Here is a 25,637-nt window from a genome sequence, read left to right as displayed (position 1 = left end):
TGCCATAGTCCTAAGAGTCCGCTCAGAATTACCAAGATAGTAACTGAGAACAGTCACCCCCATTTCCTTTTCTTTTTTTTCCTCTTTTGAGTAGACTTCAGGATAGGTAGATGAAATCATTTACATTTCTGCTTCGGCAAATCCCTTGACAAAGACACCCCCCGCTGACTTATTGCTAAGATGCTCCTTGGCAAGAAGGACACACACTTAGGTTCATGCGCAGTTGGCCAAAGAGCCAGAAACGGTGATACCGACCAGTTCCGCAGCTGCCTAATGTAGCTGACCAGGGGGAACACCCCTGGGCCCTGCCCCATCCTTTTCGCATCGCAGCACACCAAATGGAGCCTTAGAAGACACCCTGACCAAAGTTCAAATGGAAGAAAGAAAGAACAGCCAAGGCGACGGGAGATGGGATTTGGAGGCGAGCATGCACCCTTGGTCCACCCGCACCCATACAATCACCCAGCGCGCTAAGCGCCCGGGACTTGATGAGCAAGAAATCCTTCTCCCACTGGGTTTCCTCTCCAGACACTCTCTCCAGGAATCTTGGCAACACGGAACAAGGGGGAGGCCTCAGATGCTCAGGCCTCTCTCCACTGGGTGTGTAGGTGTGTTCCACTTTGAATGTCTGCTCTCTGACTGCTGCTCTGCTGCCCACAGGTGCTGCTCAGGTCACTGTCCTCACACCTGGGAACCCTGCAGCCCTGAGCTCAGCCCACGCTCACTCGGTCTCACTCAACAGGGGCTCCCCTTCACCTTCTCAGGACCAATTCCCGCAGCCAGCAGTGGGGCCCTGGGGACACAGGACTTTCCTTATGCCCCAGAGCATAAGGAAGGAGCGCGGGAGCCGTGGGAGGGAGGGTCCATCCAGGTGCCCCGCCAACTGGGGCCGCAGCCGCCCAGAATGCCCCCCCCACCAACGGCCCCGCGCTGGGCCTTTCCAATCTCCTGGAGCCTCAGGGCAGGTGAGAGACGGCTCTGCTCAGAACGAGGGCAGGATCATTTTCAAAAGTAATACATGTTAGGTAAACGGAAAGCCTTTCGGACGAATGGACCCTCAAAGGTCAAAAAAATCAACTGCCCACGACGATGATTCATGGGGAAAAAAACAAAAAAACCTTGTGGTCTTGTTGACCCGAACCTCAATATTTGCCTGTGCTGTGTGTCTTCTCAAAAAGTCAACATGGACCTGGCTTTGCCACTGACATGCTGGGAAGTGATCAGTTTACGATGGCGGGATTGCACCCGAAATGCTGTTCCATTTATGGAGCTGCCTTTCAGGAGGGACGTTGATTAAAAGAGAGAGAAATAAAAAGGGAGCATGTGAGCAAACCAGGCGGTGCCCAGAGTAGGTGAAGGGATGGGAAAACGATGGTCCAGGAGAGGATGTGGGGATGAGGGGCGGCCCTCGCTGTCCCAGTGTTTGGAGCACTGTCACGTGGAGGAAGGAAGAACTGAAACCAGCCAGGGGTTGTTGGAGGGAGTCAGATTTTACCTCAATACAGCGAAATACCTTCTAACAAAGAGATTCACATGTTGTAACTTTTCCTGATGCCCCAAGACTTTACGAGCCAAGAGCGGGTCTTACGTCATCAACATGCATTCATTCATTCATTCATTCGGCAAATTACTGTGTACCAAGCACTGTTCTAAGTGCTAGGGATACAAACATGAACAAACAGACAAAAATCTCCCCTGATCACAGGAGCTTATATTTTAGGGTCAAAAATATAAACTCTAGAAGTTCTGGTTGTGGTGCTGTGGAAGCGAATCCAACTAGTATTCATGGGGTTGTGGGTTCGATCCTGGGCCTCGCTCAGTGGGCCAGAGATCCAGTGTTGCCTCAAGCTGTGGTGCAGGCAGACGGCTGTGGCTCTGATTCCACCCCCTAGCCTGGGAACATCCATATGCCCCAGATGCAGCCCTAAAAAGCAATCAATAAAAACAAAAGCTATTTGCACTGTCTTTAAAAAAAAAAAAAAAGTAAACTCTAAACACAAGTAGCATTTCAAAGTATGTTTTTCCATAAGAAATGCTCAGAACAATGCATCACAGCACGTTGCTCTAGCTGTGAGTATACACTGGCTAAAAGGATTCCCCTCTGGAGTTCCCACTGTGGCTCGGTGGTAGTGAACCTGACTAATATCCATGAGGACTCAGGCTCAATCCCTGGCCCTGCTCAGTGGGTTAAGGATCTGGCGTTGCCATGAGCTCTGGTGTAGGTTGCAGATGCGGCTTGGATCTGGCGTTGCTATGGCTGTGGCGTAGGCTGGCAGCTACAGCTCCAATTCGACCCCTAGCCTGGTAACTTCCATATGCCATGGGTATGGCCCTAAAAAGCAAAAAAAAAAATTTAAATAATTAAGAGGATTCTCCTCAACATTTCCAACTTGGCTTTGCAAACACATAGGAAAGAATAAAGGGTCCTGGCTGGGGGGTGCCCATTGGGTTTCACAGAAGACTCAACCCATTCGAGACGGACTTTTGGGGTCAGCAGCCAGGACGGGACTTAAATCGGTTGAAGCTGGATCGTAGTTACATGTGCATGTCAGAAATCTTCCATAATAAAGGAAAAATTTTGCAGTTGTCCTGCGTGGGCACTAAAAGCCTCTTGAAGTCAAGGATTCCCTATATTGGAAAGTCTAAGCAGTGTAAACAGAAATGAATAAGCACCCACCGAAAATGCTCTGGAGATGACTTTTGTATTGAATAAGAAGTTGAAATGGATGACCTCGGGTTTCTTTCAGTACTGAGAGTCTTACACTCTAGCAGAAGATCTAAAGTATAATTGGAACCAAGCAAACATGGATTTGGGCTAATTCCAGAGTTAGTACATATGGATTGTGGTCTATTTACTCTCTAATGCTAACCAAATGTCACGAAACTAAAGACAGATTCGCATTTCTAAGCCTTTAATGATCATTTTCATAATTATTTCACAGTATTTCCTCTAAACCTTCTCTTTTTCCTTTCTAAAAGACAGATCACTTGGGCTAAAGTAGATGTTTACAGCGACTGAATTTTGCAGTAGATGTGAATTTTCAGTCTTCCTCCTGCATCTTCGGTGCGTGAAAGTTGCATTCAAAACAGTGACCATTTTCCCCCAGGAAGCATGACACATAACCCTCTCTTCTGCAGCTAAGTTAGGTGTGCTCCCTGTGTGGTGTCCTAATTACACCTCTGTTTTCCACTCTCAGCTGACGCCTCTCATCAGCCAAGCCTGTGACCTGCTCCTGGCTCACCTAGAGCGCTATGCGGAATCCGGGGATGCCTTCGACATCCAGAGGTAAGGGCACCGCACGGCTACATGACGGAGGAGAAATCGCATTTCTGAACTGCTGCCTCTTGTAATTGTACATAATTTCTGGACAATTACCTCAGGACCGGCACACTGGGGAAAGGCTAGAAGCTCCTAAAAGCAGGGGTGGACTAGGAAAAAGACGTGATAGCCACGGAAAATGTGAAGCAAATGCCAACCAAGCCCAGGGGCCTGTGGCATGTGGAGGGAACCCGGAGTGAGCAGTGTTTTGTGGACTTGCCCTCTGACCTCTACAGACCCCGGAGTAGGCAATTTAACATCTGGGCAGAAAGAACAGTGTCAGGGGAAAAGTCTACGAATTTTTGCTAAATTTTTTTTGGCTGCAGTGTACAGCAGCCTGGTGTGGGATCCTAGTTCCCAGACCAGGGACTGAACCTGGGCTGCAGTGGTGAAAGCTCTGAGTCCTAACCATTAGAACACCAGGGAACTCCCTATGTGTCCATGTATGTATGTATGTACGTGTGTATGTATTTATTTTTATGGCTGCACCTGCAGCATATGAAAGTTCCTAGGCTAAGGGTTGAACCAGAGTTGCAGCTGCCGGCTTACAGCACAGCCACAGCAACACCAGATCCGAGTCGCATTGCACCAAAGCTTGCGGCAACGCCAGACACCCCATCCACTGAGCAAGGCCAGGGATAAAACCCGCGTGCTCTCAGAGACGATGTCAGGTCGTTAACCTGCTGAACCTCAACAGGATCTCCGCTCGATGCATTTTTTTTTTTGTCTTTTGTCTTTTTAGGGCCACACCCAAAGCATATGGAGGTTCCCAGGTTAGGGGTCCAATTGGAGCTACAGCTGCCAACCTACACCACAGCCACAGCAACACCAGATCCGAGCCGCGTCTTCAACCTACACCACAGCTCACAGCAACACGGATCCTTAACCTACTAAGTCCAGGGATTGAACCCGCAACCTCATGGTTCCTAGTCGGATTCGTTTCCACGGTGCCACAACGGGAACTCCTCCTCTCGATGCATTTTTAAGAAGAAAAACTGTTATACCCCTCAGCCTAGAAGCCATGACTTAGTGGCGGACCCGCAATTTAAATGACTGATTGGCTTGTTGCCAAGTTGTCCTGTGCTATTTTTTTACAGCTTACAGCAGATGAGGACTAGCGGGGCAGATCAGCCAGAAGCGAACTTGCTCTTGCGATCATTGTTAGTAAAATAATAACACAGGAGTTCCCGTCATGGCTCAGTGGTGACAAACCCAACTAGTATCCATGAGGACACGGGTTTGATCCTCGGCTTTGCTCAGTGGGTTAAAGATCCAGCGTTGCAGTGAGCCGTGGCTCAGATCTCATGTCTCTGTGGCTGTGGCGTAGGCTGGCAGCTGCAGGTCCAATTTGACCCTTCGCCTGGGAACCTCGGTGTGCTGCAGGTGCAGCCAACACCCCCCCCCCAAAAAAAAATAATAACAATCATTGCCAGCATTTACATGCTACCATATTGTTCACAAAAGTCTCTCAACATTCTCTCTGGTCACGAGGTGCTTGAGTTGGGTGAAGAAAAGATGGGCCCAGAAGCCATAAAAGCCAAGTGAATAACTCTTAAAACCTTTACATCTTCAGCCATTAGGATCGGATGAATTCACGTTCACTAGTCAAATTGCTGTTTTTGCTGTCACGGAGAAATGTGTCATCAGTTGTAGAAAGCAGTCAAAATAAAAGACATCATCTGGAGAGGCCTTGTATTCCTTAGTGATAAGTTATTGGTAATAGAACTTAAGAAGGAGAGGAACTAAGTATGTGCCTCCATCAAGCCACAGAAATTGATCTTCTAATGATAAAAGGATACAAACACTCAGTTGTTAGACTTTCCAGATGCCACCTGACTAACCCTATATGGGAACAGGAAAGGATTTTTCTAGCTTAAAATGGCCATTTGCTGGAGTTTCCATCATGGCAAAGAGAGAACGAATCAGACTAGGAACCATGAAGTTGCAAGTTCAATCCCTGGCCTCACTCAGTGGGTTAAGGATCTGGCGTTGCCATGAGCTGTGGTGCAGGTCGCAGACTTGGCTCAGATCTGGCGTTACTGTGGCTGTGGCTTAGGTGGGTGACTGCAGCTTTGATTCGACCCCTAGCCTCGGAACCTCTATATGCTGCGGGTGTGGCCCTAAAAAGGACAGAAAGAAAGAGAAAGAAAGAAAGAAAGGAAGAAAGAAAGAAAGAAAGAAAGAAAGAAAGAAAGAAAGAAAGAAAGAAAGAAAGAAAGAAAGGAAGGAAGGAAGGAAGGAAGGAAGGAAGGAAGGAAGGAAGGAAGGAAGGAAGAGAAAGGAAGGAAGGAAGGAAGGAAGGAAGGAAGGAAGAGAAAGGAAGGAAGGAAGGAAGGAAAGAAGGAGGAAAGAAAGAAAGAAGGAAAATGGCCATTTGCTGGGGCAGGTTTCCTAGAGCCTAAGAGGTTAATTTTTCCGGCACTGCTGCCAGACAGTCTTCTTCTGTTTGTTTCTAAACCGCAATGTGTGTTTTCTGTGATAATATACATATGTTCGTGAAGCTGGTCCCAAAGTTTGCCTTGCATTTATTTGAGTGTGAAGGGCCCTGGGTTTTTGTTTGTTGCTCTTAAGAAAACTGGAACATCTTTAGGAGAGAGAGGGGGACAGAACTCGGACCACTAGACATGCAGGTTGTTAACTTCTCAATCGCAACTTGTGAGCCATCAGTCAGTCATTAGACCCTGGCCTTGGATACATTCTGCACAGCTTTGGGGTAAAACACACAGGTTTTGGTTCAAGTGTTTTCCCCCTTTCATGGGGAGAAAAATGGACCCTGGACTTCTTGCTATTTGACCGAGCCTGACTTGACACTGCCCCTCGCCTCCAAGTGCAGAACGGGAGGCTCTCCCCCCTGCCCCATCTCTTTCTAGACCCGTTCTCTGTTCCTTGTATATGTCTCCCCTTGAACTCTGCCATCAGGCTCCCAGGATCTAGTCCCCGGGGGGGTCCTCTGCCGCTGCCTCCCTTCCGAGCTGCCAGGGGCTGCCCTGGAACAGGGAGCTGATGGGGGCGAGCCTGTGCCAGAGCGCCTGCGATGGAGAGGCCGGTGGCCGAGCCCCTCCCAGCCCACGCCGTTCCCTGTCCTGCAGGTGCTACTGCTGCTACACCACTGATGTGGTTGCCAGCGTTGCCTTCGGCACCCAGGTGAACTCCAGCGAGGAGCCTGAGCACCCCTTTGTGAAGAACTGCCGGCGCTTCTTTGCATTCTCCGTCCCCAGACTTATCCTCCTTTCAATCCGTAAGTACTTCCGCGGGCAGTACATTTGGGCCATAGCGGGTTAGGCAGACCCTGCGCCCCTTGGGGCAGGGCGGGGGGCGGGGGGGTGCTCTGGGCAGCTCCAGGAAAGGGCACTCGGGGTGTCTCTTGACAGTCACCCGGAGCCTCCCAGGCGCTTCATGCCACCAGCCTGGGGCAACATCACCAATGCTGGTAGCCCGGGCCTGGCTCTCGCCCTGCATGGAGCTGAGTGCCTCACAGGCATCGCCTCAGTTAGTGCTGGTACTCAGCGCAGGAGCGAGGCGCTGCCTCCCCATTTTACAGATGAGAACAACTAGGGCTTAGGAAGGTGGAGCCAAGACTGGAGCCCCAAGCCTTTCGTTTTTCCAGAGCCTATTTCTCCTCTCCAGCAAAGTCCTCTTCGGGAGACTTCTCTGCTGGAAGCCCGATGCAGAGTGAGCTAGAAGTCACCTGTGATGGGTGGGTGACTGGCCGGTTACCAGATGCTGTGGAGACCAGTCCATTTATCTTATTTCTATCTTAGAAGTGGGTTTGGACCCTCTGGCCAATCCGGGATCTTCTTGATTTTATGGAAGCATGGAATTGCTCTCATTGCCATAATTCTTAATCATTCTTCTGGCCTTGGTCAGTTTCATTCCCCCTTTCTCAGTCCATTTCTTTTTTTTTTTTTTTTTTTGTCTTTCTGCCTTTTCTTGAGCCGCTCCCACGGCATATGGAGGTTCCCAGGCTAGGGGTCCAATCGGAGCCGTAGCCACTGGCCTACATCAGAGCCACAGCAAAGCGGGATCCGAGCCATGTCTGCAACCCACACCACAGCTCACAGCAATGCCGGATCCTTAACCCACTGAGCAAGGCCAGGGATCGAACCCGCAACCTCATGGTTCCTAGTCGGATTCGTTAACCACTGCGCCACAACAGGAACCCCCTCTCAGTCCGTTTCTGTGGAAGCCCCTGTCACCTCCACCTGCTCTGCCCTGAGATTGGAGGGGAATCGGCACAGGGTCAAAGCAGCTGCCACCTTCACCCCTTACCCGATGCATCCCAGGGGGATAGGTTCCCCTTGCCATCAACCATGGACCGTCCTGCGTCCTACGGGGCAGGTGGGTCCCCTGGCCCAAGGCTCTTGCCACTCCTCTCTCTGCCACGCTGAGCCTGCCCCCCTGCTGCATCCTGCTGGTTCAGGCTCTTATTCTTGAAAACGGGCAGACCATCCTGAGACTTCCGCGGATCTAACCGTCTTCTCCCCTGGCTCCCACACTGAGCCTGTGCACAGCAGGCTCACCATGAATGCTGAGGAGATGAGCGGAGCCCCTCGGCCCAGGCCACCGCCCGTGGTTGGGGAGAAGTGTCCCCAACCCTGGGACCCTTGGCTCAAGGGCCTGGCGGCAAGGGTGCGGGCTATCCAGGCCCAGCAGGGAGGTGCCCACAGAGGACAGAGGCCAGCAGCCTCGTCAGCAGCTGCAGGGTGGCTCTTAGGAACCATTCAGGTGGTAGCTCTGGGGGAAATGGTCCAATGGAAAAAAAAAAAATAAAAGTGCAAATGACCAGAAAGTTATAGACCAGCTTCCACCACTTGCTAAGACTCAAAACACGGCCTGAGCTTTCTTCTTTCCTGATGAAATACAGAGACCTTGGGCCCTCATATCTAGGTCCTGGAAAATTAATTTAGAAGCACGAGATTGACTCAGGGAGGGCCAGGTGGAAATGGGGCTGCAACTGGAGGGACATTTATCAAGTGCGTCCTGGAAGGGTGAGGAGTCCAGAGGTAAAGATACCACAGCGGCGATTCGGAAGGGGAGACAGGCCTTCAATGGACTAATTCAAGGCCAGGGTTTGCTTCCTGGCAACAGGCATCTAACAGCTCTGGCTTGTTCTCACCCCCTTTTCAATGCCACTTTTGTTTTTCTCTTTCAAGTATCATTTCCATCCATAATGGTCCCACTGGCCCGGATTTTGCCCAATAAGAAGCGAGATGAAGTGAATGGCTTTTTTAACAAACTCATTAGGAATGTGATTGCCTTGCGGGACCAGCAAGCAGCAGAAGAGGTAACGTATTTTAATAGGACACAGCTTTGAAATGGAATGGCAGCTAATTTGGCATCAATGTCTGTTTTCTCTCGCTCCCCTCTGCAGCCAGCATGCCCATGCCATGCTGTCCTGTCGGGGCCTACCACTTAGGGCTTGCAAGGGGAGCAGAGAGAGAGGGAAAAGAAAGATTAAGCAGAGGCAAGCAAGGAGAGAGGGGTAAAGGCAGGACGGTGGAGAGACGCCGGGAGCAATCTGTCCATGCTCTGACCTGGGGGAGCAGAATGAACGCTCCCCACCCCCAAGCTCACAGGCCTCCTCCTTTCAAGCATCACCCCCAGCAGAGGTTACAGCAGCCCCAGGGCATTTGTTAGGTAAATGTGCCCACATGTGCTTTTCATCAGCCTACTCTTTATATTGAAAAATGGCAAGATGGAGCTTTACAGCCTGAACAGAGCCACCGTCGGAGGAGGACCCGGGCAGCTGTCACCAGCCTCGCCCTCCCTTTCTGTACGCAGGGCACTGCTACAAAGTGCATGGTCTAGGGCCCTCCCGTGCGGCACTGAGACCTGGAAATTTCGGTCCTCCTTGCAGCTTTGCCCCGTGCCTGGCACACAGCAGGACTCAAGTAACCATTTGCTGACAGAAGTCAGCTGAGCGTGGAAATGGGACTTTTCCCTGTGAAGGAAAAGAATCTCAATATTGGATATGCCCTTGCATGTATAGCGCTTTAAGGGCCCCACTGCAGTCAAGAAAACTGCCTTGAAGGAAAAAGCAGGGCTGAAATGTCTCTTCCCGAAAAAAATTTTTTTTTTTTTTTTGCTTTTTAGGGCTGCACTTGTGCCACATGGAAGTTCCCAGGCTAGGAGTCAAATTGGAGCTATAGCTGCTGCCACAGCCACGCGGGATCTGCGCCACATCTGCGACCTACACCACAGCTCACGGCCATGCCAGATCCCCGACCCACTGAGCGAGGGCAAGGATCGAACTTGCGTCCTCCTGGATATGGATACTAGTCGGATTCATTTCCGCTGCACCACATTGGGAACTCCCCTTCCTGAACCGACTTGTGGTGGCTCATGACGGGTGGGAGGTGACCAGGGAAAGGGGGCGAGGTCGAGCATTGCAGTGCTGGCCAAGGATGAGATCGGGGGTCCTCAGGCCTGGCCTCATCCTGCTCTGCTCCCCCCTCTGGAGGCTGTGACAAAGGCGTTTTGGTCCAGAAGGTGGGGGATGACACATACAAGCACGCGGCCCTTTGGGCCCCACCCACCAAGAACCTAACCTGACGCCCTTAGGTGAGAAAAGTCCGCTCCCTAGTGTCTCAAAGTGCCCAACCCTAGCGTCTAAAAGGACAGAACATTTTCATCCAGTTCCTGCTTCTCTAGAGTGAGGATGGAGCCTGGGGGCGGGGGGCGGCACAAGGAAGGTCCCATTTTCAAACCTTAATAACGCCGTGAAGGTCTTTGCTCCCCGTGCGTGGGGCCTGTCACCCCACCCCCGGTTGTGGAATCAGGCTGAGACTCTCAAAGTGTTGCACCAAACAGCTTACGCAGAGGTGAGGGGTTATGAAAGATCCAATCACTGGGATTGCCTCGAGCTTTTCCTTTTATAAACTCGAGAGCTATTTGTTTCCAACAATGCGTTGATCGGAGAAAAACCTCCCGACCACAAATCCAGGACTGGCCGTGTCAAGACAGAGCTATAGGGTTACTAAGAAAACTTGCTTTAAACCCATCTCCACTCCGTAGGCATTCCATCAAGCAGATGTGTGTTTGCGCAGTGGAAAATGCAGCACAGATGTTAAAAGGTAAATATTTTTCTAAGCTCTAGCCGATGGGTGGATTAGACACCTACATCTATCAGGGTTCGTATTTTTCTTGGATGGAACCATAAAACCAGCACTGTTGCGGTCCTAAATGGGCAGCGTTCAAATAGCCTCCGTGATGCAGTGCAAATAAAAGAAACCCATCTCTGCTAAAGCTCCTGGCCCGGGCACGGGCCCTAGAGAGCAGCCCTTTCCTCTGGCCTCTGCAGCTGGAGGTGAAGACACATTTCTGGAAGGCTCCGTGGCCCCGAAGCAGCCTGTCTGAGCCGGGGTGAGAGAGAAGGTACAGCTATGCCACGGGAAAAATCCAGCGGTGTGGGTGTGGCCGTGCCCTGCCCCCCATCGCTGCCCTCACCCCACTCCAGAAAGCCACAAGCAAGCCAGCCAGCTGCAAGCAAGCCTCAAGGACCACAACTGTATCGAGCCTGAGGAGTTTCCAAGTGTGCCTGCCAGAGAGAGAGCCCGGGGATGCTCTGGGGTCCCCAGCTGGCATCTAGGAGCCAAGGGAGCAGAGGAGGCTCACTCCAACACTGGCCATCGGGCCCTGCCCCCGCCCAGGCCACAGGAAGGAAGCTGGGGGACAGCCAGCCCACTCCAATGCCATTTGGGAAGAAAGAGGCACCAACGACGGTTGACCCTGTGCCATCCTCTCGGCTCTCCCATGCAGGCTGGCAGGACACTGAGGTCTTGCCTCCTTTCTCTCAAGGTTCTTGCCGCCATCAGGCTTAGCTGGGAGCCCTGTTGGCGTCTCAGCTGGCACCTTCCAAGGCCACAAAGCTGGGAAGCAATAATAGAGCTGCAGAGGTCTCCCAATCCAAAATTCCTGTTCAGAGAGCATGCAGTGGCCAGCATATCCAACACTGCCTTCCTGGAAATGCACTTAGGGCCTTGCCTTTGTATCCGTGGGGTTATTCGTTGCACAACTCATGTGTGCTGGGCACAATGCAGGCATGGGGTGGGGCATGGGGCTCTGGGTCCCGCCCTGGAGACACAAGCCGCCCTGCATGACACAACAACCACCTTAACAGATGGAATTAGGTGTGCGACACAGACTATTGAGGCAATAGAAATTCAGAAGCCCGCGGATGGAAAAAATGATGCAATGAGCCCTCTCAAACTATCTTTTTTTTTTTTTCTTTTTCCTTCCGTTGGTGGTTCTCATGCTCTCCCTTTTGCTGTTGAGCCCCATAAACTTCAGGAAAGAGGACCCCGTCGGCTGTCACTCATGACCTTAATGAGCTTTGCAAAGACAGGACATGCCAGGGAGATGCTTTGTCAATGCTAGAGCAACATGCAAACGCTTCCACTGTCACCCTTAGGGGTAGGAAAGAGACCAGCGCTATGCAAGGTGCTGATAAGGAAGGTGGGGGAAAAGGTAGGAAAACTAAGCCTGTAAATGCGGCCAGGCTGAGGGACGCCCCACGCAGATCAGAGTCTCTGAAGACAAGCTTCACCCAAACTATGTCCCTCCTCTGCCCCCAGGTCCTGTTAAGCTCCTGATGTGAGAAAAAAAAAAAAAAAAAAATGAGGCACAAACGTCAGCCAGGGCTGGTGGTGAAGATGGAACATGGCACGCTTTGATTTAAATCTATCTGGTGCTTTGCTGTCGGAAAACCCAACCAACAACACCAACAGGGACAGAGTGAAAAAATTAAAGCCCCCCTGGTTCTCCCACCTCCTCCAGCTCCCTGTGGCTAAACATTTCCTAAGCATGGACGTCCATGACAATAGACATTGTCCGTGTGCTGTTTTTACAGAACTGAGATGCTGCTGGGCCTGCTGCCGGAGAGCTTGCTCTTTCTGCTCACCAGCGTGGCTTTCTGGATCAGCCCAGAGGGAGCAGCCGCATCCTGGGTCATGGCAGCATCCGGCTGCTGTTGGCCTCCCTAGTCTCTGAGCCAGTGCCCGAGTGAGGGCCGGTCAGGGGGTCCCAGGCTCTCAACATCTCACACAACCCTGCCCCCCAAATCCTCCTTCCTATCAAGCTCTTTAAAAGTAGCATGTCAGAATTCCTGTCGCGGCTCAGCGGAAACAAATCTGACTAGTATCCATGAGGATGCGGGTTCAATCCCCGGCCTCGCTCAGTGGGTTAAGGATCCGGCATTGCCGTGAGCTGTGGTGTAGGTCGTAGATGTGGCTCGGATCTGGCATTGCTGTGGCTGTGGTGTAGGCCAGCAGCTACCCCTCTGATTCGACCCTACCCTGGGAAACTCCATATGCTGTGGGTGCGGGCCTAAAAAGACAAAAAAATAAAAGTAGCACATGCATGTCTTTGTGCTCCAAGAAGGCTCTCACTGCGGCTCTAAGGCCAAAATGCGTACTCTCTTCTTATGTCCCTTAGAGGCGGCAAGATTTCCTCCAAATGGTTCTGGATTTGCGACATTCCGCCCCCTCCGTGGGCGTGGAGAACTTTGACATTGTCCGTCAAGTCTTCTCCTCTGCCAAAGGGTGCCCAGCCGACCCTTCCCAGCCACACCTGCCCAGACCTCTGTCCAAGCCTCTGACGGTGGACGAGGTGGTGGGCCAGGCCTTCCTCTTCCTCATCGCTGGCTACGAGATCATCACCAACACCCTGTCCTTCGTCACCTACCTCCTGGCCACCAACCCTGACTGTCAAGAGAAACTTCTGAGAGAGGTGGACGATTTCAGCAAGAAACACGTAAGTACAGTCTGTTCGGGTGAGCGCGCGTTCATGGCGATGAAACTTATTTTTGATGGCCATCTTGCTAAAATTCACATTCTAGGTGCATAAGGGTGTCGGGGCCACCTGCTCCATCTCTCTGGCTTAGCAAGTAAAATGGGGTGCCCAGAACAACGGAAAAAGAAAAACGAAAAAAAATGCCACAGGGCTTCGCTGCCTGGGGTGGTCCATGAAACCCAGCCTGGCTTAGCCAAGTGGCAGAGTCCCAGGCAGTCAGGGTCAAAGGTCAGAGACAGAGCAGGAGGCCTGGCTTCCCAAGGCTCTGACAGTGGAATCTCCATACTCAGGGTGTGAGCCAGAAAAATGGAGCCAGGAGTTCCCGTTGGGACGAAGCAGACACAAATCTGACTAGGAACCATGAGGTTGTGGATTCGATCCCTGGCCTCGCTCAGTGGTGTCGGTCACAGGCACAGCTTGGATCCTGCGTTGCTGTGGCTGTAGTGTAGGCCAGCAGCTACAGATCTGATTGGACCCTAGCCTGGGAACCTCCATATGCCACGGGTGTGGCCCTAAAAAACTGAAAAAAAAAAAAAAAAAAATGGAGCCAAAGGGGAAAGAGGCAGAAGCAGGCCTAAGGCTGGGCCATGTCAAAGCAGGAATGGAGATGGCGTGAGTGCTGCGGAAGAGGTCTGTGAATGGGGCCACATGACGTGGGGCAGTCAGTGTCGCGTCCAGATTTCTGGATATTCCTTCTACTCAAGGCCTCTCTTTGCTGGTCTGGAAGCCAGCTTTCGAGGGTGCTGAGCTGGGCTACTCTTTCACGTTATTTATTTATTTTGGACACTTATGGGTGTGCTGCTTTGACTCGTGAGGTTGTTTTTTAAAAAGCTATTTTTAAAAAAATCCATTGGAGTTCCTGTCATGGCGCAGTGGTTAACGAATCTGACTAGGAACCATGAGGTTGCAGGTTCGATTCCTGGCCTTGCTCAGTGGGTTAAGGATCTGTCGTTGCCATGAGCTATGGTGTAGGTCGAAGACGTGGCTCGGATCCCGAGTGGCTGTGGTGTAGGACAGCGGCTACAGCTCCGATTAGACCCCTAGCCTGGGAACCTCCATATGCCGTGGGATCGGCCCTAATAAAGGCAAAAAGACAAAAAAAAAAAAAAAAGTTATGCTTTAAAAGGAAGACTGCCATAATAGAATCTTTTCCATTACATTCTGATGTAATGACTCTCATATTCACAGTTTGGGGAGGAGCCTTGCTCTTTTATTGAAACCATCAGATATTTTTTCATATGTTGAGCTGAAAACTGCTTCTCAGAAAATTCCGCTCCTTTGTCCCACTGGGGAAAGTTGATCCAAGGTTAGCCTTTCTCTTGAAAACTGCACCAACTGCGTTACTAATTGCCTCAACTTGTGGCTCATCACGAGCTTACGGCCAACACGAAGCTCCGTGACATGATGGCATCCGCCAAGCCACCTCTGGTCCACTGCTTGTACCACTGATTTTTTGAGCCAAGATGCAAGAGCTTATATTTATCCTTATTACTGCTCAAGTCAGTCAAAATAATTTTGAATCTTGATTCTGCCATCTGTCATATTAGCAATTCCTCCAGCTTTGTGTCATCTGAGACTTGCTAAGCATGTCTCCCATTTCATCCAAGTCATTGATTAAAATGTTGAACAGGACAGGGCTTCCCTCCAGGTTGACATTGATCTATTAATCACTCTTCTTGGACATGTAGTCTCAACGAGCCATGAATCCAAATAACCCTTCCACCCACTCCCACCACCCATCTCATCCTGTTTCATAGTAACTGTGGGTTTTTGTTTTTTCAGTTGAGAGGAAGGACCAAAGACGACTGTGGTACATTATGGCAAGAGAAATAAGGGGAGCTGAAAGGTACATTAGGATGCACTTAGGGGCAAGTACCAAAACCCCAACCCTAACTGACTTTAGCACAAAAAAAGGAGGGAGGTCCTTATGTACAGATCATTGAGCATCTTAGGAGGGGATAGGGCTTCAAGCCAATCTTTATGGAGACTCAAAGATGGGTTCCGGTCCTACTTGCTCCCCTCTTCTTGGCTGTGCTTCCTTCGTGTTGGTCTCATTCTCAGCTCTGCCCTCCTCTCAAAGCCCCAAGCTAAGAATATCTGGGACTACAAGCTTCCTTGTTCATAACCAACCCAGAGAAGAGAATCTGGGACCCCCAATTTTCAGCAAGAGTCATCAGCTTCGCTCAAGTCACCACATTTAGGTTGCTGCCCATTCTTGAACGCATTATTGTGGCCAGGGGAACAGGGTCACGGATGGGCATAAGTCAATCAGTCCCACCCCCAGAGTCAATCACACCCAAGTCATGTGACTGAGATCTTGGGAGGGTGCCCTCCCAGAGGGAGCACCTGCAGGAATCTCAGGAAGGCCACCAGACAGGAGAGGGAATTCAGGCCCCTGGGCTCAAATAAACCAGAAGGCAGGTCAAACTAAAGTTTGTTGTTGCCTTTTTTTTTTTTTTTTTTTTGGCTTCCTTGACATGGGGAAGTTCCCGAGCCAGGCACTGAACCTACCCCACGGTAGTGACCTGGGCCACTGCAGTGACAATGCTGGCTCCTTAACCCACAGCACCACAAGGGAACTCCCAGGTCAGACTAAACATTTTTACTCATCTAGACGGTGGTCAGCTGTGCAGTGGACAGGGCAGGGGTTGGAAAGGGGGCAGCAGCTCTGGGAGGTGGAAGTCCTGGTCCTCACCTTCAGGGAATTTCATTGCCAGCTGAAAACCACAGCTCCTTCCATGAACTTCTCCAGGGCAACAGAAGGCAGCACTTAACCAAGTCTGGAATGTGTGTGGTGTCACTGAGAGACACATGGAGCTCTAGGGGGGTCAGTCCTACCAGTTACGCTGTAATTAAATCAGGGGGACACAGGGAGGGTTTCCATAGACCTCCATTCAGAGGCCCTCGTGCACACAGCCCCTTACCTCTGACATGGCCTGAATTGACTGTGACCTCAACGAAGGCGTTAGCATCTTACTAAACCCTGGCCTCCTTCAAATCCCGCTCCCCCCCCCAGGCTAGGACAGGGGGCTTCTTTCCCGCAAGAACCACCTCCCATGGGGCTGTGCAGAATGTTGCTAGGCACTCAGACCCCACGGGCAAATGAAGAGATTTTAGGAGGTGAAGTGTTTCAAACTTCAGTGTCCATAAAATCATCTGGAGGGTTTCCATTGTGGCTTGGCAGTAACAAACCTGACTAGTATCCATGAGGACTCGGGTTCGATCCCTGGCCTGGCTCAGTAGGTTAAGGATCTCGCGTTGCTATGAGCCATGGTGTAGGTCGTGGATGTGGCTTGGATCTGGTGTTGCTGTGGCTCCAATTTGACTCCTAGTCTGGGAACTTCCATATGCTGCAGGTTTGGCACCCGCCCCCTCTGCCCAAAAAGGACCAAATAAATAAATAAATAAAATCATCTGGGAAGATCGTTAAGATTCCGATTCCAGGGCACTTCCCTCAGAGATTCTCATTCCACAGGTCGGGCCCAGGACCTAGAGACCTGCATTTGAAATACACATCCCAGGTGATTTTGATGCAGGTGGTCCCTGGTTCTGCTTTGAGAACACAGCCTCAGAGTCTCAGGGCCCGAAGCCCTGCCCGGGCCACGTAAGCCCCCAGGTCATTGTCTTCCTCTAGGTAATAGCTGGGACTATCTTTAAGCAATGGGAATACATAAGAGCTGGTCTTAAAAAAAAAAAAAATTGGTTGTCACCATAGTCTTAATAATTATAGTAGCCTTGCACATGGTATGCATGCAATAAATATTTTCAGGTCCTTTTTTTTTTTTTTACTATAACCAGAGTTCTGTTAATATGGGCCATCTGTCAGAAGATGGAAATGCAGATTAGATGTTCACACGTTAGATATTTTCCTGAAAATATTCCTGAAAATTTGCATGTAAAGTATGGCTTGTGATAATTTTCCTGCTGGTTTCCATTCAACAAAAAAAAATTTTTTGAGTGCCAGTTAATGCCAGAGTCAGGCTCCAGACTCTACATCCAAGGCTGTTCTGACCTAGTTCTTCCCCCCTTATCCCTGTAGAGCCACAAACACCTCATCAGATGGCCTTGCCCTTGTACTCGTCAATGAGGTCACTGGATTTGAGCCCTTGAGTTTCTTTTCCCTGAGCCATACCCTTTTTTAGCAAAGCCCAATGAGAATCTGATGAAAGCTCTGCCTTCTCTCCAAGAAAAAGTACACCTGCTCACTGTATCAATTAGGATTCTATCTGCTGACAGAGATAAAAAACTCAACCCAGGTTGGCTGGGGGAGTTTACTGACCCACATAACTGAAAACTCCAGAGAATAAGGCTGGCTTCAGGTATGGCTTGATGCAGGGGTTCAAACTCTATCACTAAGACCCAGGTTGTTGTTTCTCCCCCTCTCTTGGCTCCAGTCATGCTGCACGCTTTTTTTTTTTTTTTTTTACCATACCCGAAGCATGAGAAGTTCCCAGGCCAGGGATCGAACCTCACCACAGCAGTGACCTGAGTCACAGCAGTGGCAACACCAGATCCTTAACCAGCTGAGCCACCAGGGAACTCTAGGGCACACTCCATTCTTAGGCAGGATCTCCCTTGTAGTCTGAAGATAGCTGTGTAGCTTGAACAAAGTGAAGTACAAACACAGAATCCTTTTGTGTGTTTTTAGATTATTTCTCTTAAATATGCTCTGATGACTCTCCGTCCCTGTCCTTGATGATACGTCAGACAGATTGCAAATATTTCTGTCACCTTTAGGCATTTAAAGGTTCAGAACAATCTAGTCCAGTTTAAAACTTCGGTCTCAGATCCAACTTAATGCCCTCCCATCCCCTTAACTCAGGCTGACCTGTGGCCTAGCAAGCTGTAGAGGGGAGGGGGTGTAGTCTATTATTTGACCCTCCTTCCTCTCCTCCCCCTGCGGCTCCTGGACCCCCATCTTCTCCCAGGGATGGGGCTTCTAACAGATTCCCAAAACCTGCCTAAAGGGGGCCTCTTTCAGCCCCTCTCCTGTGGTGGAAGCAGGAGTCATTCAGAGAGCTGACTCCTTGGACACCCCCCACCTCCGGTTCCCTGATGGGGGAAGGGCTCCCACCTCCCTGGGTGCCGGGGTGTCCCGGTGACAGTCAGCCCTCTTGACCAGGGTGTTGGCAAGATGGCTTGAGCTGACCCATGACGGCTTGCAGTATCTGAGTGGCCCACAGGAGTCCTCTCTTGGCCACACCAACAGTGGCTGCTCCCTCTGCTGTCCCCTCGCGGTGCCCTGACATCTCTGCTCAAATAGGCAGAGAGCGCAAGCGACGAACTGCGCTGCATCAGCAGGCGGCCACCTGGAGAATGAATGGGGGGGCAGTCAGCTGCCCCCACTCTCCAGGAACGGCTCTATTGGAGCCCCGCTTCCTTGCATCAGGACAAGAGAACTCTCCTCCAGGGGGATAACTCCCTGCTCTGACAAGTTTTCCTTAAATTGCTCGTCTTTTCATAGGCTGAGGATAGGTGAAGCGGACAGCCAGCTCAGGCCTGGCCTGAAGGAAGAGTCTTGTTCCTGGGCTTCTCAGTGAAAGTCTCGCGGCGTCGCACTGATGGAGATGGGGTTGTGCGTCAGCCTCCCAGCCAATCACCAGTGCTGAGGGGGATATGATGCTCTGATTGGCTTAGAGGTGTGTCACTCACCCCATCCCTGGGGGTTGTGTCTAGAAGGGGTCTCACCTGAGCCCCTGAGAGCTCACACGGAGGAGGAGTGGATCCCCAAATCCCTGTTTCTAGATGTGGGGTGAATGGCTGCTGGGTGGCCAAAAATCAGTGTGTCCATCCACGTCATAGAACCAACCGGTGGTCTCCAGATTCGAAGCTCCCATTTTCAAATTCTGTCAGGTAATCACACTCACTTTTCAAAACCAAAAGCCAAAGGGGTAAGTCCAGTAATGCTTAGTACTTTGAAATGATGTGTGCTTCTTGTAAACCATGTGGCCACCTTCTGCCAAGTGTCTGGTGATGTCCACAGAGCCAGGCAATGCTTCTTTATTGGTTTCAATGACAACCCAGTGGGTGACCTTACTGCATCCTTTACCAGTGAAGACAGGAAGTTGTCGGGCGACGAGGTCCCGAATCCAGGGGCTCTCTTTGAACAGAAACTGAACTTCTACACACACAGGGACACTCGAGGGTCTCCTTCACTACTGGGGATTGTCTTGATACACGTCGCAAACCTACTGATTCGGTCTGTCCCACGTCTTGCCAGGCTACCCAAGTAGCTTGACTGCCTGTCTCCTTTCAGGGCAGAGATCTCTGTTCCAGTGTGTAGGACAGCTATACTCCACTCTGTAATGCCTGCCTCAGGGCTCTAGAACATGCATGTTTTCTCCCAAATTATCTGGCTTTGGGATTGTGTCTGGCCTCTCCTTCTTCCACGAAACCTTCCTCAAGGCATCCACCTCTTTGAGAACTCTCTTTTTCCCTGCGTTTCCTTAGTCATTTTAAAGAGGCGGGACCTTCATTAAATTCAGTAGTTGGAGGAGTAGGGAAAGGCTTGTGCCATTTGGATCATTCATAAAATTGAGAAAACACACCAATTATTTAATAAGGCCTCTGGAATGGGGATGCTTCATTGTGTTTTCCAATATCTAATTTTGAAAAGGATGAGAGGGGGGAAAAAAAAACTTCTTTCCATATAAATTGTTTTTGCTATAGCTTGAGCAGTTTATGTTGAAATGATTGACTTTTGATCTGGCTAAACCATTCTCTCTTCTTCTCTTTGGTGCTGGACGGTGCCAGCCAAAATTTATGACCCATTTTCCTTCTGCTTAATTGTTGTTATAAATCTGCTGTGCAGAACCCAGTTGTAAATTTATCACAAATTGGACTAGATTGATATACAGCCCCTCTTTAGGATAATTCGAGCAGTTATGCCTTGGAAGGCCAAATTCTTAAAACTTCTCTTGAAGAGCTGCTTTGTAACCATTATAAATACCTAATTAAAATACAACTGACTCTTTCTTTTTCTCTTAAGGATAAAAGAGCATTCCATGCTGGGTATTTCTGCTGATTAGCTCATGCTGCTAATGTGAGCACGGTTGAGGATTTGTTCCTTGAAGCAGCCAGAGGATCTCAAAGGAAAAAGGCATATTCCTTTTCACACACACATACACACGCACAGAGTCACTCCGCCCACACCCAGGTGTTTCATAAATACACGTCTTGTGTCACAGGGGTAAGGGTGGGTGGAAAAAAATGTGACTATCGTAACACAAATTCATACTTATTATGGACCCCAAAAACGTCTCCCAGTTTGAGTCCCACTCAGGGTCGATCTTCAGGACCATTTTCACAGGGGTAGGGCCATCTTAAAGTTGACTTTAAGATTCAAGTGAAAAACTAGAAATGGGTTTTCCCCGTTGAGAAAGTCCCCCGCCTTTTGTGAGGTCTGCTGCGGTCCCGCTGTCTGATGGTTTAGGAGGAGTCCGCTCAGGTGCTCCTGCCCCTGATTCAGTCACCCCGCCACACAGGGCTTAGTGGTTCTTCTGGACGCTCCCCTCTCCCACAGATCCCATAACAGTATAACAGAACACAAAGCAATGAGGCAGGAACAGAGAACAACTTAGAGCCCTAAAGTCACACTGTGAAACAGAGACAAGAAGTGGGACTCAGCAGGGTGAGTTTAGTGGCAAAAGCACCAGCTTCAGAGTGGAACGTCTCAGAATATACCGTGCAAACGAAGCCCCTGGGGGTCTTGCTGAACTGCAGGTTCTGATGCAGTAGGTCAGGGGTGGGGCCCGAGACTCTGTGTTTCCAACAGGTTCCCAGGTGACACTGATGCAGCCGGTCCACAGCCCACGCCGTGAGCAGCCGGGCTCTCCACCCTAAATAGAGAGCCTCCCTCCCACTGTGATGCACGTAGCAAGTATTTCTGCCTAATGCCAGTTGAAGTACTGATATTCTGCCAAGGAGTTACCTTTTTTAAATAAAGTAAAACAGTTTCACAGTGATTCTAACAATAACGGTGCCACTCTCACTTGACTGAGTGAGAGATGAAGTGAGGCAGGACTTACCCAGCTCTCTAGGTGGGTACTGCCTGCAATCCTAAAATCATCTTGCTTCCTCAAATAACAGCTGATCTCTGAAAAGTATGGGGAGTTAGGGATGCCACCCCCACCCCCACCCTATGGAGCCAAAAATTATTTGCCAATTAACTTAACTACTAATAGCCTATGGTTGACCAAAAGCCTTACGGACAACAAACAGTCAGTGAACACCTATGTTGTATGTTATAAACTGTCTTCTTACAATAAAGCCAGAGAAAGACAATGTTATGAAGAAAACCATAGGGGAGTTCCCATCATGGTTCAACAGAAACAGATCTGACATCCAGGAGGACACAGGTTTGATCCCTGGCCTCCCTTAGTGGGTTAAGGATCCTGCATTGCTGTAGCTGTGGTGTAGGCCAGTGGCTACAGCTCCAATGTGACCCCTAGCCCGGGAACCGCCATATACTGTGGGTGCAGCCCCAGAAAGAAAAAGAAAAAAAAAAAAAAGAAAAGAAAACCAGAGGGAAGAGAAAATACATCTCTGGCAGTGCACTACACAAGTACCTACATCAATATTGTCTTATATGACACGGAACACTGTAGATGCTATAGGCATTACTAATACGAGATACCAAAACTGCAAAGATAGTGCACAAAAGAAATTCCTATTTATTTACAGGTATAACGATTCATGCAGTGATAATGAAGCAGCAGCAATATGCTTGCTTTATGGTAGCCTAGCGTAATCGATATGATTGCTTCACGGTAGCCCGGCCTCCATACTAATCATTAGAAAACTGTTGTGCCGTAGAGTATCTCAGTCATATTCATAATCCAGTATTGGAAACACCGTTACATTTTCTAAAAAACCACCGACCTGTGATGATAGGCTGATAGGCATTTCTTTCAATTATGAGAGGGGCATATGGAATGGCAGTGTGATTCTTTGCAAGCAAAGTTATAAAGCGATAAGAAAACTAAGACATTATTAATTTTATATTAAATATCATATGCCTATGTAAGGATAGATGGTAACTACATCTTTTTATGCATGCATATCTTTTTCTTAATTTTTTTTTTGAGAGTACTAGGCTACATGGTTTATGAGCTTTGGCACATGGTTGCAAATCTCCAAAATTTTTTCCAAAATATGTATTGGAAAAAAAGTCTGCTTGTAAGTGGACCCATGCAGCTTAAACCCATGTTGTTCAAGGGTCAACTATAACTTCCTCTGGGGAATGGGGGGGTGGCGATGTTTAGGGGAGCTTTTAAGCTGATTTAAAGTCATTTTCAAGGCAGATGAAGGTGGAAAGCAGAGCCTTCTCTTAGGAGCCATGTGCAGACTGGGGCCTATCACGCCCAACAAGCACCCATCCAGCTGGATCTTTCAGGCAGGGAGCTCCGTCTAGACTGTAAACAGCCCTAATGAGCCCCTAGTGTACACGGCAACTTTGGGTGCCAGTTGAGAGGCCAGGTCACAGTACCACAGTCAAAGGGAACCTCCCTGAGGCTGTCTCCCGGGGCGGGGGGTGGGCAGAGCAAAATCTGCTCTATTATCACAGCAGGAGCAGGAGCTGCAATGGGGGAACCCTGGAATGAGCCCAGCTTGCCCACTTCTGGTCCCTCCTTCTGGAAGTGTCTGACTCCTGAGAAGCAGACTCGCTCACCCTTGCCTGGCCTCCCAACAACTAATGTCAGAGCCTCCAAGAGGGGCCTCTCTGGGTGCACCTGTCACTCCGTCTTAGAAGTTAGGATGTGTGGTCTCTGCTTCCGAGGCTCCAATTCTGGGAAGGAAGAAGGACGACAGGAGGGGAGGTGTCTCTTGCCCCATCGTTAGACAACTCAAGTCCCCAGAGCAAGGGGAACGGCCAACCTGGATTAGGGGACAGGGGCCCCCGGTTCAAACCACTCAAGAGTTTGAACTCCTCCACGTGGGCAGGAGACACCCAGAGCCCATGGCCCGGAGGCTCCTGGGGGAACCAAGCTGCCTGCCCCACCTGAGTGCCAGCTATCCCCAGGGGCCTTGGGAGTGGCAGCCACAGCCCCAGGCTCTGCACGGTCCAGACCTCAGAGATCTGAGCGGCTCCCTGGCCTCTTTTCTTTTGTCTTCCTTCTCATCCGCCCCATCTCTCTGCTTTCTCTCCTCTCTCCCTTTCTCTCTGTCTCACCAGTGTTTGCAGCAGCACGTAGCCTTCTCGCTCGCTCTCTTTCCTTCTGCTAGTCCTCAGATCCAGAGATACACAGAAGCTTCCCTGCTTGACCCTGACCCCCTGTCCAGCTCGGGAGCCCCTGGCCACCCCAGAAGCCTGTACCTTTGTGAAGTGATGTCCCACGTGCGGGCGCTGTGGATGGTCAAGCGGGAGGCTGGCGGAGGGCAGGAAGTGCGTGCCAGCATTTTCTGGGCCGCCTGGCTTAACCCAGGGTAGCGCTTCAGCACTTAGAATGTTTTGCAGTCCGTGCCCCAACCCCCGGCCCTCCGCTGCCCTGCCCGGGAGTCCCTGCAGAGCCATTCCATCGGGGCAGAGGAGGGGGGACCTGCAAAAAGATCTTCACTGCACCCCCCCCCCACCCCCGGGATGGGCAGCGCCAGTCAGCACAGGTTTGACGTCTCTCATGGGGCGACTCAGAGTGTTTGACATTTGATGTCTGGCCCTCTCGAGGAGCCACACTTTGCAAAGCAAAGAAGCTGGAGGGGTGGGTTCACCTCCATCCAGAAAAGTGAGAACTAAAAAATAAACTTGGGCAAGTGAACTCCACAGCCGAGGCTGGGTGTTCCATGGGTCTACTTGGCCTTGCGTTAGAGTCTCAGCTGAATGGCTCCTTTATTTAACTCTTGCTCATATTATGAGCTTTTACGACATCAAAAGCATGTGGTTTATTCCCCACAGTTAGCTTTTGGAATAAAAGAGTAAACACACACACACTTTGATTAAACTTCACTGGACGCTGGTGACCAGTGGTGAAGCAGGAACCTCAGAAGGCAGACGTCCTAGGCCAAGAGGAAGATCTTTTTCAAAACCCATCCCTAGGCATCAAATCTCACCCTTTGGAGGTGCTTCCTTTGTGCCAAAACATCTCCACCACTGCGTGCCACTGGAGAGGGGTGATACAATCAAACCCACACAGGGACTTCAGCCCCGCCAGAGCAGGGACTCTGCCTAGCACCGTGGTGTACCCCAGGGCAGTGCCTGGCACACAAGAGTCTTGGGACAAACAGGTGTTTTTGCTTTTGTTTTTAGGGCCATACCCACGGCCTGTGGAAGTTCCCAGGCTAGGGGTCGAATTGGAACTACAGCTGCCAGCCTACACCACAGCCACAGCAACGCGGGATCCGAGCCGCATCTGCAACCTACACCACAGCTCACGGCAATGCCAGATCTTTAACCTACTGAGCAAGGTCAGGGATTGAACCCACGTCCTCATGGATATGAGTCAGATTTGTTTCCGCTGAGCCATGAGGGAACTGAGTAGGTGTTGAATGAATGAATGAATGTTCACTCCTTTTCTAACTGGAGACTAACTGAAAGCAGATATGAGGTGGGGAAGCATAGGGCGGTCGCTGCATGCTGGAAGGAGGAAGCAGCCTGGAGTCAGAGAGGGGAGGCACCACTGCTGCCAAGAGCGATGTGGGCAGGTGAGAGCGACACTTGATGTCCCTTCAGCCTTACGGTCCTGCGCCCACAGGGGTCCTGCGGGGCCCAGAATCTGTCATGCCAAGGAAAGGAAGAACCCTAGAGGCCATCTGGGGCAGCCTCCCACCCAGGACCAATATCTGAGATAAGATCATGCTGTTCTGCTTGAATGCTCCCAAGAACAAGGAGCTCACTACCTATCATCACCCCCCACCTCCACCCCCGTCATCCTCGATAAAGGTCTTCCGCACAGAGGGTTGACCTCTGCCTCGATTATTTGCCCAACAACCTGCCTTGGTTGTGCTTCTCTCAGTTCATGCTATTTGCCCACTAGCAGTCAGCAAATTAATAGCTTCTCTCTTGGGAGGGGCACCGCCACGCTCACTAATAGCCAGTCATGGGGCATCTCAGAGCCAGAGAGAGGAAGGAAAATTGGAAAGTTCGCAGAGAATAAAGAGACCTTTCTAGAATGTTTGCTTGTGGCTCAGACATTCAATTTACTCTAAGTTTTCTAGTAAGTCTGTTTTGCCCCAGGACTATGGGCAGCGTTATGTTTTGTTTTGCTCTGTGTCGTGGTTGTTTTTTTCAGCATTATGTTTTATAGCTGAATGTGGCGTATGTGAAAATATCAACCACGTGAGCCTGTTACTCCAGGCACAGGAATATTCCAGATCAGAAGGGATGTTTGACTCCCCTGTGAATTCCAATGTGTAAGGTTTATAAAGTTAAGCACTTAGAATTCCGGTCTTTAAAATTTAAATATTTAGATTGGGTCTCTAGGACACAAAAGGCAAGGGCTGTTTCTCACTCGCTTAATTCGATTTTTTTTTTTTTCCTCCGTTTTGGTAGCACAAGTTGTTTTTCAAAGCCTCATTTCTTGAATGTTCCCTATAG

At 50.2% G+C, this 25,637-nt stretch overlaps 1 protein-coding gene across 2 annotated transcripts in view; it reads left to right on the top strand.

The window, feature by feature from the left end:
* The window catches only part of TBXAS1 (thromboxane A synthase 1), a 170,417-nt gene that overhangs the window by 102,583 nt on the left and 42,197 nt on the right, over positions 1 to 25,637 (top strand). For both annotated transcript variants that reach the window (XM_047763007.1, XM_047763008.1), the window contains 4 exons: positions 3,198 to 3,286; positions 6,409 to 6,557; positions 8,473 to 8,603; positions 12,752 to 13,069. In XM_047763007.1, coding sequence (XP_047618963.1) covers positions 3,198 to 3,286; positions 6,409 to 6,557; positions 8,473 to 8,603; positions 12,752 to 13,069 — 687 coding nt within the window. The remainder of the gene's footprint in view (positions 1 to 3,197; positions 3,287 to 6,408; positions 6,558 to 8,472; positions 8,604 to 12,751; positions 13,070 to 25,637) is intronic.

The sequence above is a fragment of the Phacochoerus africanus genome, chromosome 16 (assembly GCF_016906955.1).
Source record: "Phacochoerus africanus isolate WHEZ1 chromosome 16, ROS_Pafr_v1, whole genome shotgun sequence".
Taxonomy (NCBI): domain Eukaryota; kingdom Metazoa; phylum Chordata; class Mammalia; order Artiodactyla; family Suidae; genus Phacochoerus; species Phacochoerus africanus.
Note: the sequence above shows the minus strand (reverse complement) of the source record. Positions and strands in the feature narration are given on the sequence as shown.